Genomic DNA, 18565 nt, shown 5'->3' on the forward strand with positions numbered 1-18565 from the left:
CATCGCATTGTTTATTACAGAAAAAAATGGAAGCAGGAATACATTGTGTTTTATATATACATCTATATATATATATGTATATATATATATATATATATATATATATATATATATATATATGGCAAGGTCCCAGGCTGGAGAGCAGTGGCTATTCACAGGCACAACTACAGCACACTGCAGCCTCGAACTCCTGGCCTCAAGCCATCCTCCCACCTCAGCCTCCCAAGTAGCTAGGATTACAGACATGTACCACCATGCCTGGTTTACAAATTGTGATCTATTCAAACAATGGAACATTATGTAACAATTAAAAAGAATGTACTGAAGCTATTTCTATCAACATAGTTACTTTTCAAAAACATAATGTTGAGTGAAAAAGTTACAGACAGGTATTATGGTATGATATTGTTTATATAAGGTTCTAAGGCCTACAAAAATATAGTACAAATTGTTTATGAATTCATAAATATGCAGTAAACACATAAATATGTTGGGAATGATAAATAATGAATTTCTGGAAGTGGTTTACCTATGGAGAGGGAGAGAGGATAACTGGATTCCGGAGGGGGTTAATAGAGGACTATAACTGGAACCATATTATTTAATTTAAAAAAAAATCTGACATAAAAAAGGAATAGAAAGGAAATACATATTCTTGAAGATTCTGATGAATCTGAAGATTCAGAATCTTCAAAAAATACAATATTTTAGATAATTAATATGCTACCCAAAGGGGGCAAAATTAGATTCTATTTTCGTATTTGCTTATATACGTAAAAAAGAAACTCTGGGCCAGGCATGGTGGCTCACACCTTTAATCCCAACACTTTGGGAGGCCAAGGCAGAAGGATCACTTGAACCTAGGAGTTCGAGTCCAGCCTACGCAACACAGTGAGACCCCATCTCTACAAAAAAAAAAAAAGAGAAAAAATTAGCAAGGTATAGTGGCATCTGCCTATGGTCCCACCCACTTGGGATGCAGAACTGGGAGGATTGCTTGGGCCAAGGAGGTCAAGGCGGCAATGAACTATGATCATGCCACTGCACTCCAGCCTGGGCGATAGAGCAAGACCCTGTCTCAATAACAACAACAACAACAACAAAAAAAAAAAAAAAAAAAGAAGAAGAAGAAAGAAAAAAAGAAAAGAGAAGAAACCCTGGAAGGAGATATAAGAAATTAATATCAGTGGTTTTCTGGGAACTGAGAAGATGGGGATAAGTAATACAGAAAGATATTCCACTGTTCATCTTCTTATATTTTAGCTGTTCAGCCTATTCAAAAAAATAAAGAAATGCAGTATTCTGACATGTTTGTGTTACCTTATTATCCAAAAAACACACAAACAAAAAACAACCTCCTTATTTCTACTTCTTCAGTTTATGTCTCCTGGCATAGTGGATGCATTACATAAATATAATGTACCTTGATGTCCTCCAGCTCAGGGCACTACAATTCCAAATGAGGAAACAGTAAATGAATCCCGCCCGCCCGCTCTTGTCACCACTGAATTGTATAACAGACTAGAAAGTTTAGGGTAATTGTACTAATCCTGAAGCATACCTAGAGATGCATTCATTATTTTAAACATGTTCTGATAAGAACTCACGCCTAATTCATTCTTTAAAAATTCAAGACCAGAAAAATTCTACTTATATGAGACTTTCAGTTTAATTTGCTTAATTGTGTTTCATGGAACATTTTCCTCATGGAGTTAGAAAACTGGAGGCCGGGCACAGGGTGTCACACCTGTAATCCCGGCACTTGGGAAGGCTGAGGCAGGAAGATCGCTTGAGCCCAGGAGTTCAAGACCAGCCTGGACAACACAGTGAGACCCTGTCTGTATTAAAAAAAAAAAAAGAAAAAAAATTGGCTGGGCATGGTGGTGCAGGCCTATATAGTCCCATCTATTCAGGAGGCTGAGGTGGGAGAATTGCTTGAGCCCAAGAGATCTGGCTGCAGTGAGTTAGGATCACGCCACCGCACTGTAGCCTGGGTGACAGAGTGAAACCCTGTCTCAAAAAAAGAAAAGAAAAATGAGAAGGAACACATATTCTACAGGTGTATGCCCTGCTAAGAGCAGGACCCTCCTCTACCTGACCAAGACTCTGTACTGCCTTCCTTCTTCCCAATTCTTACCCCAATCTCCACTCCCACCGGCCTGACCTTGGCCCCAGTTAATTTTTGAAACTTCAGTTTGAAACTCATCATTAACCCAGCAATGAAGCACCAAGGAACTTATCCCAAGGGAAGACATGCTTGGGTCAGACACCCCTAAAGATGAGGGGAGGGAGAAACTCCACAGACCTGTGGTCCAGCTTTATACTGCCCAGTGCTGAACCCTCTAGAAAACCATACCTGTCTCAGGCCCCAGCATCTCCAAGAACCTTCTCCAGGGCATAGCAACCTCAGGACCATTTTAATCACTAATCACCAAATTTCCCAGGCTGATAATATCAGAGTGCAAACCTCACACACACAATCTGTCAACCCGGTTGACAGAGTGGTAAAAGCCTCATGCAATGGTCCAGCTATTTTCACTAACAACATTCAATTTGAGAGAGTTGATTTGCATATCGGAGAGGTAGGTGCGAAACTGAAGGAGCTATAAAGAGAATTTGGGGAAATAAAATGTGGAAGAAAATAGTAGAAGGAAGAGCAGTCCTGGCTGGGCCTGGCATGCTCATATATACAGATGCAGACTTCCACTCTGGGTACTATAACCCCTTTCCTAATGTGCTCATTTGGGGAGGAGTTAAAGAAAGAACTTAAAAAGAGAAAAGAACAAGCCAGGTGCGGTGGCTCACGCCTGTAATTCCAGCAATTTGGGAGGCCAAGGCGGGTGCATCGCTTGAGGTCAGGAGTTTGAGACCAGCCTCATGGCAAAACCCCATCTCTACTAAAATACAAAAATTAGCTGGGCATGGTGGTGCGCACCTGTACTCCCAGCTACTCAGGAGGCTGAGGCAGAAGAACAGCTTGAACCCAGGAGGCGGAGGTTGCAGTGAGCCGGGATTAACACTACTACACTCCAGCCTGGGTGACAGAGCAATACTCTGTCTCAAAAAAAACAAAACAAAACAAAAATAAAATAAAATAAAATAAAACAGAAAAGAATGAGCACCAGCAATGAGACTTTCCACCAACTCTTTCCACGAAGAAGGACATCATTTCTATGCATTCTTGCCAAAAATTCATAACCTCGGCCCAATTATAGAAAACATCAGACAAACTCAAACTGAAGGGCATTCTATAAAATAACTGATCAGTGCTCTTCAAAAGTATCGAGACAAGGAAAGACTGAGGAACTGTTGCAAACTGAAGGAGACTGAGAAGAAATAACCAAATGCTTTATAAGATCCTAGAAAGGAGCCTGGAACAGAAAAAGAGTATGAGTGGCACAACTAGAGAAATTTGAACAAGGTCTATAACTTAGTTAGAAGTATTGTGCCAATGTGATTTCCTGGCTTTGGTAATTGTACTATGGTTATGTAAGATGTTAATACTAAGGGAGCCTGAGTGAAAGGTATGCAAGAACTCTGATGTTTTTGCAACTTTTCTCTCTAAAAGTATTTCAAAATATTTTTTTTTTTTTTACAAAAAGGAGAGGAGGAACCACTATAGCAAAACTAAATAATCATAGCTCCTGGGGATGACCCCATGATCCTCCTTTCTGTCTGCCTACACTATCAAGCTAAGTACCTTCCAATGAAACTGTGGAGCACATGTGTGTGGATGCAGTGATTGAGATGGTGCTAAATGAACCACTTGTGAAAAACAAATATTTTTACTTTATAGTCACACCTTAACTGGTGGTTAAGAGCAAGATTTTGGAAGCAACAATGTAGGTGGCTAAATATCAGCTCTGTGACTTGGTAGAGTTCTTTGGCCTCCTTGAACCTCCCTGAGAGTGTCTCACAGGATGATTAGAAGCGTGGGCATTAGGATTGAAATGCATAGGTTCCAATTGTGTTTTTCCCACTTCTGGCTGTATTGACTACACATCCACCAGTCCAACACCAACCAGTATTTTTAGGTTCAATCGAACATTCACACTCACAAGATGACCCTGGGACATGCTTGGCACCAGTCCACTCAGACAGATATAGGACACAAGCTAGCAGGGCAGGGAAGAGACCTGGTCTTCCTTTGAGCCAGTCCTTGCACCTGAGCAGCAGCTCAGATGCAAAGAGACAAGATCCATAGCAGGCCGCGCTGGTGAAAAACCTCATGTCCTACAAGAGCAATTTCTCTCATAGCAACTCCAGAGGCGGAGCTTCCAAGGTCCCCATGAGAGGTATGCCAGAGTCAATGCCCTCAGGAAAGCCCAAAGAATGGTGTCCCTTTCAAGTATTTCTAGTTCCTGTACAGATCCTCCCAGTTCCAGATGCAATTTACCAATCAGGAGCCATTTTTATTGTAGGCAATGTTGCCTGGAAACATAGTTGACATTTGGCTCTTATCAGGTTACCGGGGTAACAGAGCTAGGAAGTCAACTGAAGGTCAAAATCTTATGCAGAAAGGGAAATGATAGCTATTATATTTTCTCTTTGCCCATAATTATCTTGGGCCAAGTTTTTAAAATCCTCTCAGCTTATCTCTCTTCTTGTCTGTAAAATGGTGATAGTAATAGTACGTATCTCACAGGTTTGTCATGAGTATTAGGAGATTGCCAACTGCTTAGCACAGTATCTAGCACATAGGAAGTGCTAAAGGAATGCTAGCTACTATTATTAATATTACTATTATTTTTATTGTTAAATTCTATACCCAGGCTAATGTCCTAAACAGAGAACAATTCAAAAAAGACGATTCAATTTACACTTCTTTAAACAGGACCTTTATTTGTTTGAACCCAAGTTTTCTGCCTTCAAAGTAATGAATGCTTATAAGTTCATTGTAATATTTGAATTTCCACACATATTCTCAAAGACTTCATTATTATATTTAGCCTAGTAAAAACTATGCCTACTCAATATATTTATATTTGAATATACCTAAAGCACGGGAGGAATCTTCAGACAACAAACATCAATTCTTTACCATAGAGTTATTTATGGAAATCTGATTCACAGACAAGGCTAGCCAGGTGCATTTTCTTTATCATGGCTTCTGGACACTAAGTACTGGCTTGACAGAGCCAGCAGGCTTCTTCCCTTCTTGGTGAAGGGTCTGGCCACTGTGGTCCAGACCAGACTTGGAGCTCCCATGCCCATTTGCCTTACACTTCCCTGACACCTATCACACTCTTTATTAGTGGCCCAAAAGTGAACACCAAGGGGCAATTCCAAAAGCTCTTTCACCCCTGCTGGCACCACTCCATGCCACCAAGACCATAGGGAGAGGCCAACCTTCAGGACAGAGCCTAAAGCCAGAGGATCCGAGGCATGGCTGGAAGAACATGATAGGGGCAAAGGTGCAGGGAGGAGAGACAGGGTGGTCTCCAGACACAGGGGAAGACCCGAAGTCAGGAGTAAAGGCACTGACAAGGGCCAGAGCCAATTGAACAGACTGCATGCAGGGAACAAACTTAAGTCAGAGAAAGGCAGCAGCTGAAACCAGGCAATTAATAGAGACCCAGGTGATGGCCACTGAGCAACCAGTGCAGGTCGGCATCACGATCAGAAGCATGGACTTTGATATCTTGGAGACCTGGGTTCAAGCCCTGGCTCTGACTCTTACTAGCTCTGTGTCCTTGGGCAAGTCACTTGACATCACTAAGTTTCTATATCTCCATCTGTAAAGTGAGGATAAGTAACAGTACCTACCTCATATGATGATCATTCAGGCCAAAGGAGACAATGCTTACAAAATGCTTACTAATAATGCCAGGCACTACATTTTCATGGGTACCATTATTATTATATTGAGGCAACTTAGTTGGTATATTAGTTTTCTATGGCTGCTATGACAAATTACCATTTAAAACAACATAAATTTGTTATCTTATAGTTCTGTGGCTCAGAAGTCTGAAATAGGTCTCACTGGGTCAAAGTCAAGGTTTTGTCAGGGCTGCATTCCTTTCTGGAAGCTATAGAGGAGGATCTGTCTCCTTGTCCTTTCCAGACTCTAGAGGCCACCTGCATTCCTTAGCACTAGGCTGTCTTCTGCCATCTTCAAGCCCAGCAATTTTGGGCAGAAAGCTTAGCTGAACTGAGTCCTCCCCTTGATGCCCTCTCTCTGGTCTGTTTTCTGACGCCCCCTTCCACTTTTAAGGACCTTTTTGATTATATTGGGCTCACCAAAGTGATCCAGGATATTCTCTATATCTTGAAGTCAGCTGATTAGCAACCTTGATTCCATCTGCAATCTTAATTCGCCTTTGCCATGTAATCTAGCATACACACAGATTCAGGGGCATTATTCTGCCTCCCAAGATAGACCTAAGCATCAGGCATGGTCAGCCTGCCATGAATTTCCTTCCCATACTGGGCCAGTGAAGGGAAGAGAGGACAGAAATTAGGGCACACTCAAGTGAGTCCATCATGTTTACACACAAACTGGGTAGCCTTGTTCTGATATAGACATTATTGAGTCTCTAGATGTGCACTGCCTTAAATGAAGTTACCCAAAAATGATTTTTCCATTTATATTATAAAGAAAATGATTTTTAAAAATCTTTAGTTGAACATAAATATCTTTGTAGACCAGGAACAGCAGATGCCATACACGGGCCTCCATGCCCCTATTCCATTTTCATGGCAAACATCACTAACCAATCATAGCATTCTTTCTGTCCTTTTCAACACAGCACCCAGGCACTCAATACTGGCCAACTGGGGCCAGTATTTATTACAGGTGCGCTGACTCATGCCTGTAATCCCAGCACTTTGGGAGGCCAAGACAGGAGGATCACCTGACATCAGGAGTTCAAGACTAGCCTGGCCAACATGGCAAAACCCCATTTCTACTAAAAATACAAAAATTAGCTGGGTGTGGTGGTGGGCGCCTATGGCCCCAGCCACTTGGGAGGCTGAGGCAGGAGAATTGCTTGAACCCAGGAGACAGAGGTTGCAGTGAGCTGAGATTGCACGACGGCACTCCAGCCTGGGCAACAGAGCGAGACTCCATCTCAAAAAAAGAAAAAGAAAAAAAAAAAAAGAAAACTAGGCCGGGCACAGTGGCTCATGCCTGTAATCCCAGCACTTTGGGAGGCCGAGGGGGGTGGATCATGAGGTCAGGAGTTTGAGACCAACCTGGCCAACATGGTAAAACCCCGTCTCTACTAAAAACAAAAAACAAACAAACAAACAAAAATCAGCCAGGCGTGGTGGCGTGCACCTGCAATCTCAGCTAAAGAGAGTATAGGCAGGAAAACTGCTTGAACCCAGGAGGTGGAGCTTGCAGTGAGCCAAGATCGTGCCACTGCACTCTAGTCTGGGTGACAGAGCAAGACTCCATCTCAGAAAAAAATAAATAAATAAATAAAATAATAAAAAAATAAAAAAAATTATAAAAGAAAAAAATACTGGCCAATGGGCCTTGGCATGTGAAATTATTTTTAAAATGCTCTTTTCCATACCTAATTAGGCACTAAGTCCTGGTATTAGCAGATATTATCTTTGTAATAACACTTTTTTAAAAGGTACCTGGTTACCTGGAGTTAATGAGTGATAAAACCCTCTCAGGCTCTAAATATGACAACCCCACATGTACACATAACCCGGGCATACAGTGAACTACACAGAAAACTCTGTTAAGTGAAGGGAGTCTGTTTCTAGACAAAGAGCATTTTGGGAGGGAAATCAGAATAAATCCCTGCATTCCTGGATGCTCAGGGCTTGTACTTCAGATCCTAAGCACTTAAACTTCATGACTTGCAAATTAAAAATAAACCAACATGTACTGAAACCTGCCGGTCTGAGGAGAAAGTGCAAAGTTCTTTCATTTCAGCAAAGAAAAACAACAATAATGACAAGGAGACTCTGGGGCCACAGCCTCCTTCTGGAAAAGCCAGCTATAGAGTCACACTGCACTGTATTTAAGGAGTCAGTCAGAAAGAACCCACTCCTGGAATGCAAGAAGCTTGAACAGATGAGAGAACACCCAGGCAGGCACTTAATTAAAGAATGAATCAAGAGCAATAGTGAATTCTCAAAGACACCCATATGATACTCCTCATGGGACACAGACCACTTAGCTGCAGTGGAAACTCCATCCAGATTATATGCTGTTAATTTAATAGAAAACCAAGTGAGTATATAATACAGTGAAATGTCAACTACTGAAAGACTATTCTTCTAGAAAGGCTTTCAAACCCTGAAAGTAAGCCAAAAGAATTTTTTTCCCCAGCAAGGATCTTTCGTGGTCAAAAAGAGCGCCTTAGAGCAAGGAGCATCATAGCCAAACATTCGAAGAGAACCTGGAACATAATGGGTGAATTTGCCCCCAGGTAGAATGGTTTGACTGACCATGTCAATAAGAAAGTCCAGCTTTTCTGTACCCTAAAGAAGTAATGGGATGGAAGAAAGAGGGAGAGGAAGATGTGGGAGAGATATACAATCACTCACACACACACACACACACACACACACACACACACTCTGTGATAGTTAATTTATTTTATTTTTTGAGACAGGGTCCCACTCTGTCACCCAGGCTTCAGTGCAGTGGTGCAATCACGGCCCACTGCAGCCTTGATTTCCCAGGTGATCCTCCCACCTGAGCCTCCTAACTACAGGCACGCACCACCATGCCTGGCTAATTTAAAAAAAAATTTTTTAGAAGGGGGTTTTCGCCATATTGCCAGGCTGATCTTGAACTACTATACTCAAGCGATCTGCCCACTTTGGCCTCCCAAAGTGCTGAGATTACAGGCATGAGCCACCATGCCTGGCCTGTGATGGTCAATTTTAGGTGCCAAATTGACTGTATTAGGAAATACCTAGAGTGAGGGTGTTTCCAGAAAAGGAGCATGAGAGTAGAAAAGACCCACCCTCAAGGTAGGCAGGCATCATCTAATCAGCTGAGGGCCCTAATAGAGCAAAAACAGACAAAAAGTGAACTGGTCTCTCCCCAGGGGCTGGCATACACTGCCATACACTCTTCTCCTCCTGGTTGGACATCAAACTCCAGGCTCTCCACCCTTTGGACTACAGGACATACACTAGCTGCTCTCCCCTCGGGTTCTCAGGCTTTCAAGCTCAGACTGAGAGTTACACAATCAGCTTCCTGGTTCTGAGGCCTTTGGGCTACGTACTTTGGACTTCTGAGTTGATGCAGGAATGAATTAAGACTTTTGGGGCAACTGGAATGGAATGAATGTATTTTGCATGTGAGAAGGACACAAATTTTGGAGGCTAGGAGCAGAGTGCCATGATTTGAATGTGTGCCCCAAAATTTCATGTGTTGGAAACTTAATCCCTCCATCCTCATGAATGGATTAATGTTGCTATCATGAGAGTGGGTTTGTTATCACAGGAGTAGCTTTGTTGTAATAGCAAGACCTCTCTGGCTCTCCTGCTCTTGCCCTTTTGCCATGTGAATACTTTCCACAATGTTATGATGCACAAGATGCCAGCACCATGCTCTTGGACTTCCCAGCCTCCAGAATTGTGAGCTAAATAAACTTATTTTCTTTACAAATTGCCCAGTCCATGGTGTTCTGTTATAGCAACAGAAAACGGACTAAGACACACACACCCACACACACACACACACACGAGAATAACAGTGTAAAATTAGAGGGCTAATGAGTGATGGCTGGCATTGGCAATGAAGAAGGGGCTGAGGATAAATAGTTTAGGAGAAGCTGCAAACAAGTTCTGTGGTTTATGCAGACAAATGCCTCAATACAGTACCCCTGGCAAACACAAAGACCCTCTGCCATGCAGGAGTGAGTCTATGGGATGCATTTGTGGTGCTGTGCAGTGAGTCACATGAAGTAGCCCACCTGAACACAGTCCCATCTGCATTCTCGAAGCAGTGTCTTTTTCCTTCATAGCACTGTCACAGTTTGTGGTTATATATTCAGTTATGTGGTGTTTTTTTTTTAATATCCAGCTCTCTCACTAGAAGGTAAGCTTTGAAAGGCAAGTTTCATGCCAGCTTGTTTACTGACTCATCATCACCTGGCACAGCGTGATTTAAACACATGAGAGGTTTGATAAATATTTGTTGAATGAAAGAATGAACGAACTAATAAAGGAAAAGCAAATGAACACATGAATATGAAGGCATTTGGGCTTTGTGAAGGAATCTGGGCATTTCCCAAGCTGAGAAAAGAGAAAGGCAATTTAGGCAGAAGGAAGAGTCAAATGCGTGGGAACATGAAAGAAAAGGCAGCTTGTAGTGACCAATGGAGTTACTGCCACCCTGAGATATCCCACACTCGGGGACATGTAATAGATGTCTCAGTACCACCTATCAGGTGGGTGAGGTCTTTGCACTGGAAGACCGACACACTATTCCACCCACAAAGTCGAGAATTACATCTTATTTTCTGGTAGCTCAAATTCAAGAAATCGTTGAACACCTATTGTGTACAGCACTGGGATAGGCACTGTGGATGATACAAAGCTGTAAGACATGCTTCCTATCGAGGCCAGGAGAGGGTAACCAGAGAAGCACGTATATAACTAGAGCCCAAGGGGATGTGTGTGCAGTGTCCCAAGGAAAGCGTGACCTGCAAGCTGTGCAGGTTCAGAGGGGAGCAAGGTTGCTGCTGGCAATGGGGATTTTATCTTTTAAATGTTAAAACATTCAATCCAGTGTGCTTTCACTAAGTCCCTATGTCCCCAACATAGTTCTTGTATTTATGGAGGAGCAAAAAGCAACAGGAAGTCAAGAGGTACACTGAGCTCGTCTCCCTGCTCCCCAGTGAGTTCTGTCCTTGCAGGTAAGAACTCATGCTGTGCACCCAGGCCCACGGGCCTTGAAGTATCTCTTGGCTCTACTCGCCAGAATCTTCCCAAAAGGGATGGCAGGAGGATGACAGAGCCTCAGCAGTCACAGGGAGGCAGGCTCCTGAGAGAAAAGGATGCAGATAGGAAAGACAGTATGTTTCATAAGCAAACCAGTAATGTAGTCATTTTGCATACAAATCATCCTTCAGTTGGTTTCAGACCTACAGGGCTGGGCTGTGAGGTCCTTTACAGTCCCCAAGTGTGCCCCCAGCTCAGACGGAACCCAGCTTGCAGAGAGGGGCTGTAATCAGAGAGCTTAGGTAAAGAAAACACTGCTGGAAATGATCTGTTACAAAGATGCCAGTTACCAAGGAGGTTGCTAAGGGAAGCTGGCAAGTTAGCTAGAGCTAAGTCAGCTCTCCACTACATAAACACTTGAGCTACAGAACCATGAGGTAGGGACCAGGGGTTCAGAAGAAAAGTTCAATGCAGGGGTAACATGAAGCAGAACAGTCCTCTGGGATTGATTAGTGAGTCTGCAGTTTCTAACGGCAAGATGATAATGCCTTTCTCCTTTCGCTCCTTTCACTTTATGGAAGAAAAATGAGGCTCTCAGGTATTGAAGCAAAGCTACAACCCACAAAGCAGATTACCCTGGAAACAGACTGGACAAGGGCCTCCCAGAACTGCCTCCCAAGGCCATTCTACCCAGAGCCTCAGAGAGGTGACCAGTCACTGGGCAAGCTTTCAACACAAAATTAATTACCTAGGTCCAGGGACCACCAGGACTACCATATCATTCCCCAAGGTAAGGGCAGGGGACAAAGAACTAAGTGAGAAAAAGATGAGGAGATAGTGAAAACACCCACGGACGTTTGCCTTGAGTTTTATTTAATGTTTGCATAAGCTTGTCCTTAATAAAGACATTTTATCTCTTACATAATAAGGTGTGAAGGTTGATGCTTTAAATATGTGGGGTCTTTTTTTTTTAATTTTTGAGACAGCGTCCCATTTTGTTACCAGGCTGGAATGCAGTGGCGCAGTCATGGCTCACTGCAGCCTTGAACGCCCAGGCTCAAGTGATTCTCCCACCAGAGCCTCCTGAGTAGCTGGGACCACAGGCATGTGCCACCACGCCCTGCTAATTTTAAAAAAAAAATTTTGTAGAAACGAGATCTTGTTATGCTGCCCAGGCTGGTCTCGAACTCCTGGGTTCAAGCAATCCTCCCACCTCAGCCTCTCTAAATGCTGGGATTACAGGCATGAGCCACCATGCCCGGCTGATCTGTGGGGCCTTGATCAAAAAATTCTTAAGAGAATTGGGAGCAAAGTTGGTTTGATAACAAGACAAGACACGTAGTTACCACCTGGTGGCAGCATATCTAAACTAAAGACTTGTGAGTGTGACGTGTGTTTGTGTGTGTGTGTGTGTGTGCATGTATACACCCACGCAAGCAAGTTCAGGGGAAGAAGAGATTGGAGCAGAATTGTACAATCTCAGGGTCAGAACCCAACACCTCTCTCCAGCCCCATTTCAATTAACACTGGTAGCTTCCCCTATAACCTTCCAACTCAGGTGGTTGTCTTGGATTCTCTTTGGAGAAGCAACCTCATTACCACCCCTTTCCCAAACTCAAGTCAGAAAGATTTGTCCCAACAACAGTTAGGTGATCTCCAAAGCAGTGATCTGAAAGTGGCCTAAAGCCTGCCACCCTAAAGCCCGTTTGTCCTGTGATTGAATCAATGAGTGAGCAAGTGAGTGAATGAACACAGCCTAATTTCCTTAATATGGTTATTTTCAGGCTCTAGGGTTACCACAGTCAATGGTGGGGCACTGATAAACGTGGCAATCTAGACATTTAGAAATAGCTCCTGTATAAGTGTCCATCTCAGGGCTGACAAATGCAGACCCTAGACGGGCAGGCCAGGAGAGCCCTATATTCCAGTGGGACAGCAGACAGATTTGCCTCCTGGGAATTCGAAGACACAGATTCCTGATCCAGTCCTCCCTTGATGGGACTTAAGTAAGTTACTAAATCTTGGAGCCTTAGTTTTCTTTCCTGTGAAATGGAGATCATCCCATTCACTAAACCCTGGGATGGTCAGATGAGATCACAGAGATACAGGCAGTCCATGGACTTTTAAAGGGCTGCCAGATGTTCCAAGTTATTATTCTGCTGGGCGGTGCTGCAAATACGCATTTTAGATTTAGCAGTTTGTCCTTCATCCTACTCCTTTTTTTTTTTTTTTTTTTTTTTTTTGAGATGGAGTCTCACTCTTTCGCCCAGGCCAGAGTGCAGTGGCACTATCTCGGTTCACTGCAAGCTCCGCCTCCTGGGTTCACGCCATTCTCCTGCCTCAGCCTCCCGAGTAGCTGGGACTACAGGCACCTGCCATCACGCCCGGCTAATTTTTTGTGTTTTCAGTAGAGACAGGTTTCACCGTGTTAGCCAGGATGGTCTCCATCTCCTGACCTCGTGATCCACCCGCCTCGGCCTCCCAAAGTGCTGGGATTACAGGTGTGAGCCACCACGCCCGGCCTTTTATCCTACTTCTTTATGAATTAAGCTGCCTTGTCACCTACAGAGCCACTGTTAGTAAAATAAATTATTCCTCCCCAGGTCCAAGTTGCTGCTGCTTCTGAGCCAGGAGGTAAGTGATCATTCTTAAGGTTAAACTCGACAGCCACAGAGACAGAAACACAAACCAAACCATGTCTAGAGTTAGAAAATTCAGAGTTCATATAACTGGGGAAATGAAAAATGTGGGCCGGGCACGGTGCCTCATGCCTGTAATCCCAGCACTTTGGGAGGCCAAAGCAGACGGATTGCTTGAGCTCACAAGTTCAAGACCAGCCTGGGTAACATCACAAAATCCCGTCTATATGAAAAATACAAAAAATTAACTGGGCATGGTGGTTCACACCTGTAGTCCCAGTAACTCAGGAGGCTTAGGTAGGAGGATGGCTTGAGCTGGGGAGGCAGCGGTTACAGGGAGCTGAGGTTGTGCCACTGCACTCCAGCCTGAGTAATAGAGCCAGACCTTGTCTCAAAAAAAGCAGAAAGAAAGAAAGAAAAGAAAAGAAAAGAAAAGAAAAGAGAAAAGAAAAAAAAAGAAAAATTAGTGGGTTTCCTTTTCCCATGCAAAAAGCAGCCAAATTTGACAGCCTGCCTCCCCGCTGGTAGCCTCCTTCCAGCTCCACGGCATCCAGAAGCCCCCTGGCCCGGGTGACTTCACAAGTTGCCAGTTGGCTACAAAACCAGGCTAGCTCCAGAGCACACTGCTGCCTTGGGAAGCCCTGGTAAACCTCACCGATCCTGCTGTGAGGGGCCCAGCAGACCAGGAATAATGGGAGAGACACCTGTGGCATTCCCTGCAGGTTTCCAGTGCTGTGGTGGGAGCATGGCATGTGTTAGAACATCCAGGGGGACAGCAAGTGTAAGGCTCTGTCAACACTAAACTGCCAATAAAGTAGGGCATTCTTTAATTGTCCAGTAGTTTCATAGCAAAGACACAGGGCAGAAAGGATGATGCAGTCTCCAGATTCAAGTGGGTACTGGTGGTTCTCCAAGTGTTCTTTTGTGAGTGAGTCCCTATTCCACAATGGAAAGGACTGGGACTTACCCACTTCCCCGCCTGTATCTCCAACACCCAGAAGAGATCAGTAACTGAAATGTACCAGATGCTCCAGAAATGCTTATTAGGTATATGGATAGGACTATGGGCAAGGCTAGGGGGCACCAGAGGCTGCTTTGTTATCCAATATCTGGAGCTGCAGATAGGGGAGGAAAGGCTATAGAGGCTAGATGGTTTTTCCAAAAGGAACCACGACTAAAATACGTGGTGTTGGATAACAATTTCTGCAGAATATGGTCCTAATGACAGAGAAATCTGGATTCAAATCTGGGCTCTATCACTGATTGGCTGTGACACTTTGGGAATGTTCAGCCCCTCTGTGCCTCTGTTTCCCCATTTGTAAAGTGCAGGTAAGAAAAGCATCCTAGCGGGGTAACTTTCGGACTTCAGGTCCGAAATCAAGGGTGTGGATGGTAGCGATGGTGCTTTCTCTCCCCACATCCATGCCAAGGCACAGCTCATTCTGGAAGAGCTTCCACCAGCACTTCCAAGCCTCCCAGTAGGGTGCTGGAGAGGAGCTTTTACTGCTCTTTCCCCTAAAGGAGCACCCAATCTGAATGGCAAACACCTAACAACTGCTGGACCACATCTTGCAGGTTCTGGGTCAGTGTCAAAGGCCTGCTGGCATCAAAGACTGCCTCTGGCCCTCTGACCAACCTATGCCTTCTCTCCAAGGCATCGTGTTGGTGCCTGCTCTTCCATGAGTTCATGGATGGGAAAGTCAGGCCTGCCTCCCTGTGGGCCCAGGGCCCTACTGTCTTCTTTTCAGGCTGAAGGCTTGTAATACTCAATCTAGCCCATTCCAGAAATTCCCCCATCCATAATGCTGATACCTTGGTGGATACTTCTCTTTCTTGAATCTATTAATGAAAACCAGACAGAAGGAGGGCTAAGTCTCCAGTAGTGTCTCCACGTGCTTAGCATTTGATAGCAAATGATGGTAACACATGAATAAGCTTCTTAGAGGGCCTGCTGTGTGGGTCTCCTGCTTCAACTCCAGTATGTGCGTGGAGATCAGATCCACTGTTACCTAGATCAGCAGTTCTCAAGGGTGGTGGCACTGCCCCCTGGGGGCGTTTGGAAAATCTATGAGGGTATTTTGGGTGGTCACTGAGGAGACGGCATTTAGGAAAAGGGGGAAGGACCCTAGACATCCTGCTATGTGTGGGACAGCCCTGCCCAATGAAGAGATGTTTCATGTCCCTCATGACTTTCAAATATTCCCCTAGACATATATATAAGTTTTAAAAAGTACGTATGATACGTATTTATACTTATGTGTATATTTCTACATATCTGTGTATATGTACAAGTATGTCTGTATTTTTAAATTTAATGTCAGCAGATACAAGCAAAAATATAGACAAATATACCTATCATTTTATTACTAATTATTACCAATGCCATATTGGCTGGGAGTCACAAGTCACTAACTTCTCTCAACTCAGTTATACATTCCTATTGTGTTTTCAGTTTAGGTGTTGGAGGGGAACTTTTACTGCTCATTCACTTTTGCCAAAATGCATTACTTTTGCATTGGAAAAAACAAGATAATAAAAAGTGGGCAAAGTCTGTTAGACAGTTTATAAGAAAAATCATGATCCTGAAGAATGATATTTTGAAAATAAGTTTACTATATATTAATGCAATAAAATCAAATTACCCCTCGCTCCACAAAAAAATCTGCTTATTATTTTCTGAGCCTAGAACCTAAACTGTTTCACATATAAACACATCTTATTTTTGTAAACACTTAATTTTTTAGAAATTCAATTTCTATGAAAATGGAAAGGAAATCATAAAGAGTTGTTCACCATCTAGGAAAATCCAGGTGCCAATGCCAACATTGTTCCCATCATTTGAGCCACCAAGACTGCAAATGTGTCAGTCAATGTTTGAAGCCGTTGACAGCGATTCTGAGTGTGTCTGCATCTAACCATTTTGTCATGACTTCTAGTGCAGGCATGTTTGAGTATGCCCTCTTCTTTAATTTCTCTTTCCTATTTCAATTAGGGAAGTATATTTGATTTCTGAGAATTTTATATGTAGGTAGGTTATACAATACATAAAGCTCATGTCAGAGTAGGAAAATGTTTGTTATAAAAAGGACCCATGGAGACTGAGGGCTGAGAGCCACTGACTTGGCCTCTCAGATCACGAGGCAATGACTTCATCAATTCTGACTTCCAGATATTTGCTTAAACTCTCCCAGCAGTCATAACAGAGGAAGTTTGGAGAAGAATTCTGCTTGTCACAGCACATGACTCCAGCCCTAGCTTTGTGTAAAACAGGACCTTCATCTCTCTGGGGTGAAGTGAGGGTACGTAGGGACTGCCCCACGCCGTCTTCAACCGGAATGAAAAAAGCTGTTTCTCAGCAGAAAGGTGAAAGCAGAACTCGGCTGTGCTACTTACAGAGGTCTTCAGTGGCAGCTGGGACAAAGGCAGCCATGGACTCATAGAGATCCTCGTCACAGCCAGGGTTGAGCGAGCATTTCATAAGCAGGTCTGTGGAAAGGTGGGCCATGGACTCGTACACAGCGTCAGCCTCCTCCCCTTGCATCAGTTCCTCTTTAATGTGACTCTTGAGCATGTCCACCGTTTCCTGAAAGAGAAGATGAGGCCCACGGCGCCCTGAGGCAGCCTGACTTTCTGGGTGGAACTTGGCCCCTGAAGGCACTTGTGGCCAGCAAAGTAAAGGCTCTCATGAGTCAGGATTACAATTGGTTGTGTGTATTTGTATTTTCCCACCTGACTGAAAGCTCCTTGAGGCCAGGCTTCCCACCTTTTTTAGTTTCTTTCATGTTTTTGTTTTAATCTTCATATCTTCCTACAACACTAAGCACAGAGTTAGGCACTCAGGAAATACTCATTAAATGTCCACTGACCAGAGGATACAAATTAAAAATTACTTTCCCATGGCCTGGTGTGGTGGCTCACACCTGTAATCCCAGGACTTCAGGAGGCCAAGGCGAATGGATCACCTGAGGTCAGGAGTTCGAGACCAGCCTGGCCAAAATGGCAAAATCTCATCTCTACTAAAAATACAAAAATTAGCCGGGCATGGTGGAGCACTCTTGGAATCCCAGCTACTCGGGAGGCAAAGGCATGAGAATTGCTTGAATCCAGGAGGTGCAGGTTGCAGTGAGCCAAGATCGCACCAGTGCACTCCAGCCTGGGCAACAGAGCAAGACTCTGTCTAAAAAAAAAAAAAAAGAATACTTTCCCATGAGTACCTTTTAAATGTCAGGTACAGTGCTAGGTGTTTGCCTATACCCTATCTCCTGTAATCCATTCCACTACAGCTTGAGAAAGGTATAATATTCTCTAGTTTACAGACGAGAAAAACAAAGCTCACAAAAATCTAGTATCTTACTCAAGGGCTTGCAATCCTGATTTCTGATCTTTCTTCTACACCCTAGTGGTTCCTCCAAAGGGAAAAAATGACACAAGAAGGTGTGACCTTTATTGACTAGCCACGCAGAAATTCAAATGAGCTGAACAGGAATGCAGCTAAGGTGTTCTTGCCCTGTGTGCAGTCAGAGGTCACTCCGCAGCTTGGCACACTAGCCCCTGTCAGGAACCCTGACAGTTTCCAGGGGTTCCAGCCTCGATTTTATGTCCTATGTGCCCAAAAGGAGAGATGATCTTGGATAAAGTGTCCTGACATCAGAAAGGTTCTCCCCTGCCTCCCACTGCCATCCTGCCTCCATGTGATTGTGAAGCCAGAGAGGTGACTTCCCTGAAACCCCTGCACAACTTTTCCTGGTAAGAAACTTTGCTGTTTCACAATCCTTATTTCAGCATCAACCCACAAAAATCCTCATTTTCACCACCACTACCCTAAGATAGCTAATCTTTTATTGACACTTCGTTAGTTTCCTCACGAGACCCAATAAACCAGATGACCGCTGTGAAATGTTGGAGATTCAAGATCTCACCTTTGGTTTTGATGTGGTGAAAAAAGGAAATGGGACAGTTCTAAGAGGCCATAAGCAACACAAAGGGACAGTCTTTTGGTCACAATGCTGAAGCTGCATCGGTTGAAGGTGACCATAGGGAGAAAGCAAAGATGCTATGACCTAGAT

General features: G+C 43.8%; 1 protein-coding gene across 2 annotated transcripts in view; it reads right to left on the bottom strand.

Moving 5' to 3' along the window:
- Nucleotides 1-18565, bottom strand: part of PIK3AP1 (phosphoinositide-3-kinase adaptor protein 1) — a 127313-nt gene that overhangs the window by 35693 nt on the left and 73055 nt on the right. For both annotated transcript variants that reach the window (XM_024254222.3, XM_054522713.2), the window contains exon 8: nt 16893-17082. In XM_024254222.3, the coding sequence (XP_024109990.1) occupies nt 16893-17082 (190 nt within the window). The remainder of the gene's footprint in view (nt 1-16892; nt 17083-18565) is intronic.

Source organism: Pongo abelii, chromosome 8 (genome assembly GCF_028885655.2).
Source record: "Pongo abelii isolate AG06213 chromosome 8, NHGRI_mPonAbe1-v2.0_pri, whole genome shotgun sequence".
NCBI classification, from domain to species: Eukaryota; Metazoa; Chordata; class Mammalia; order Primates; family Hominidae; genus Pongo; species Pongo abelii.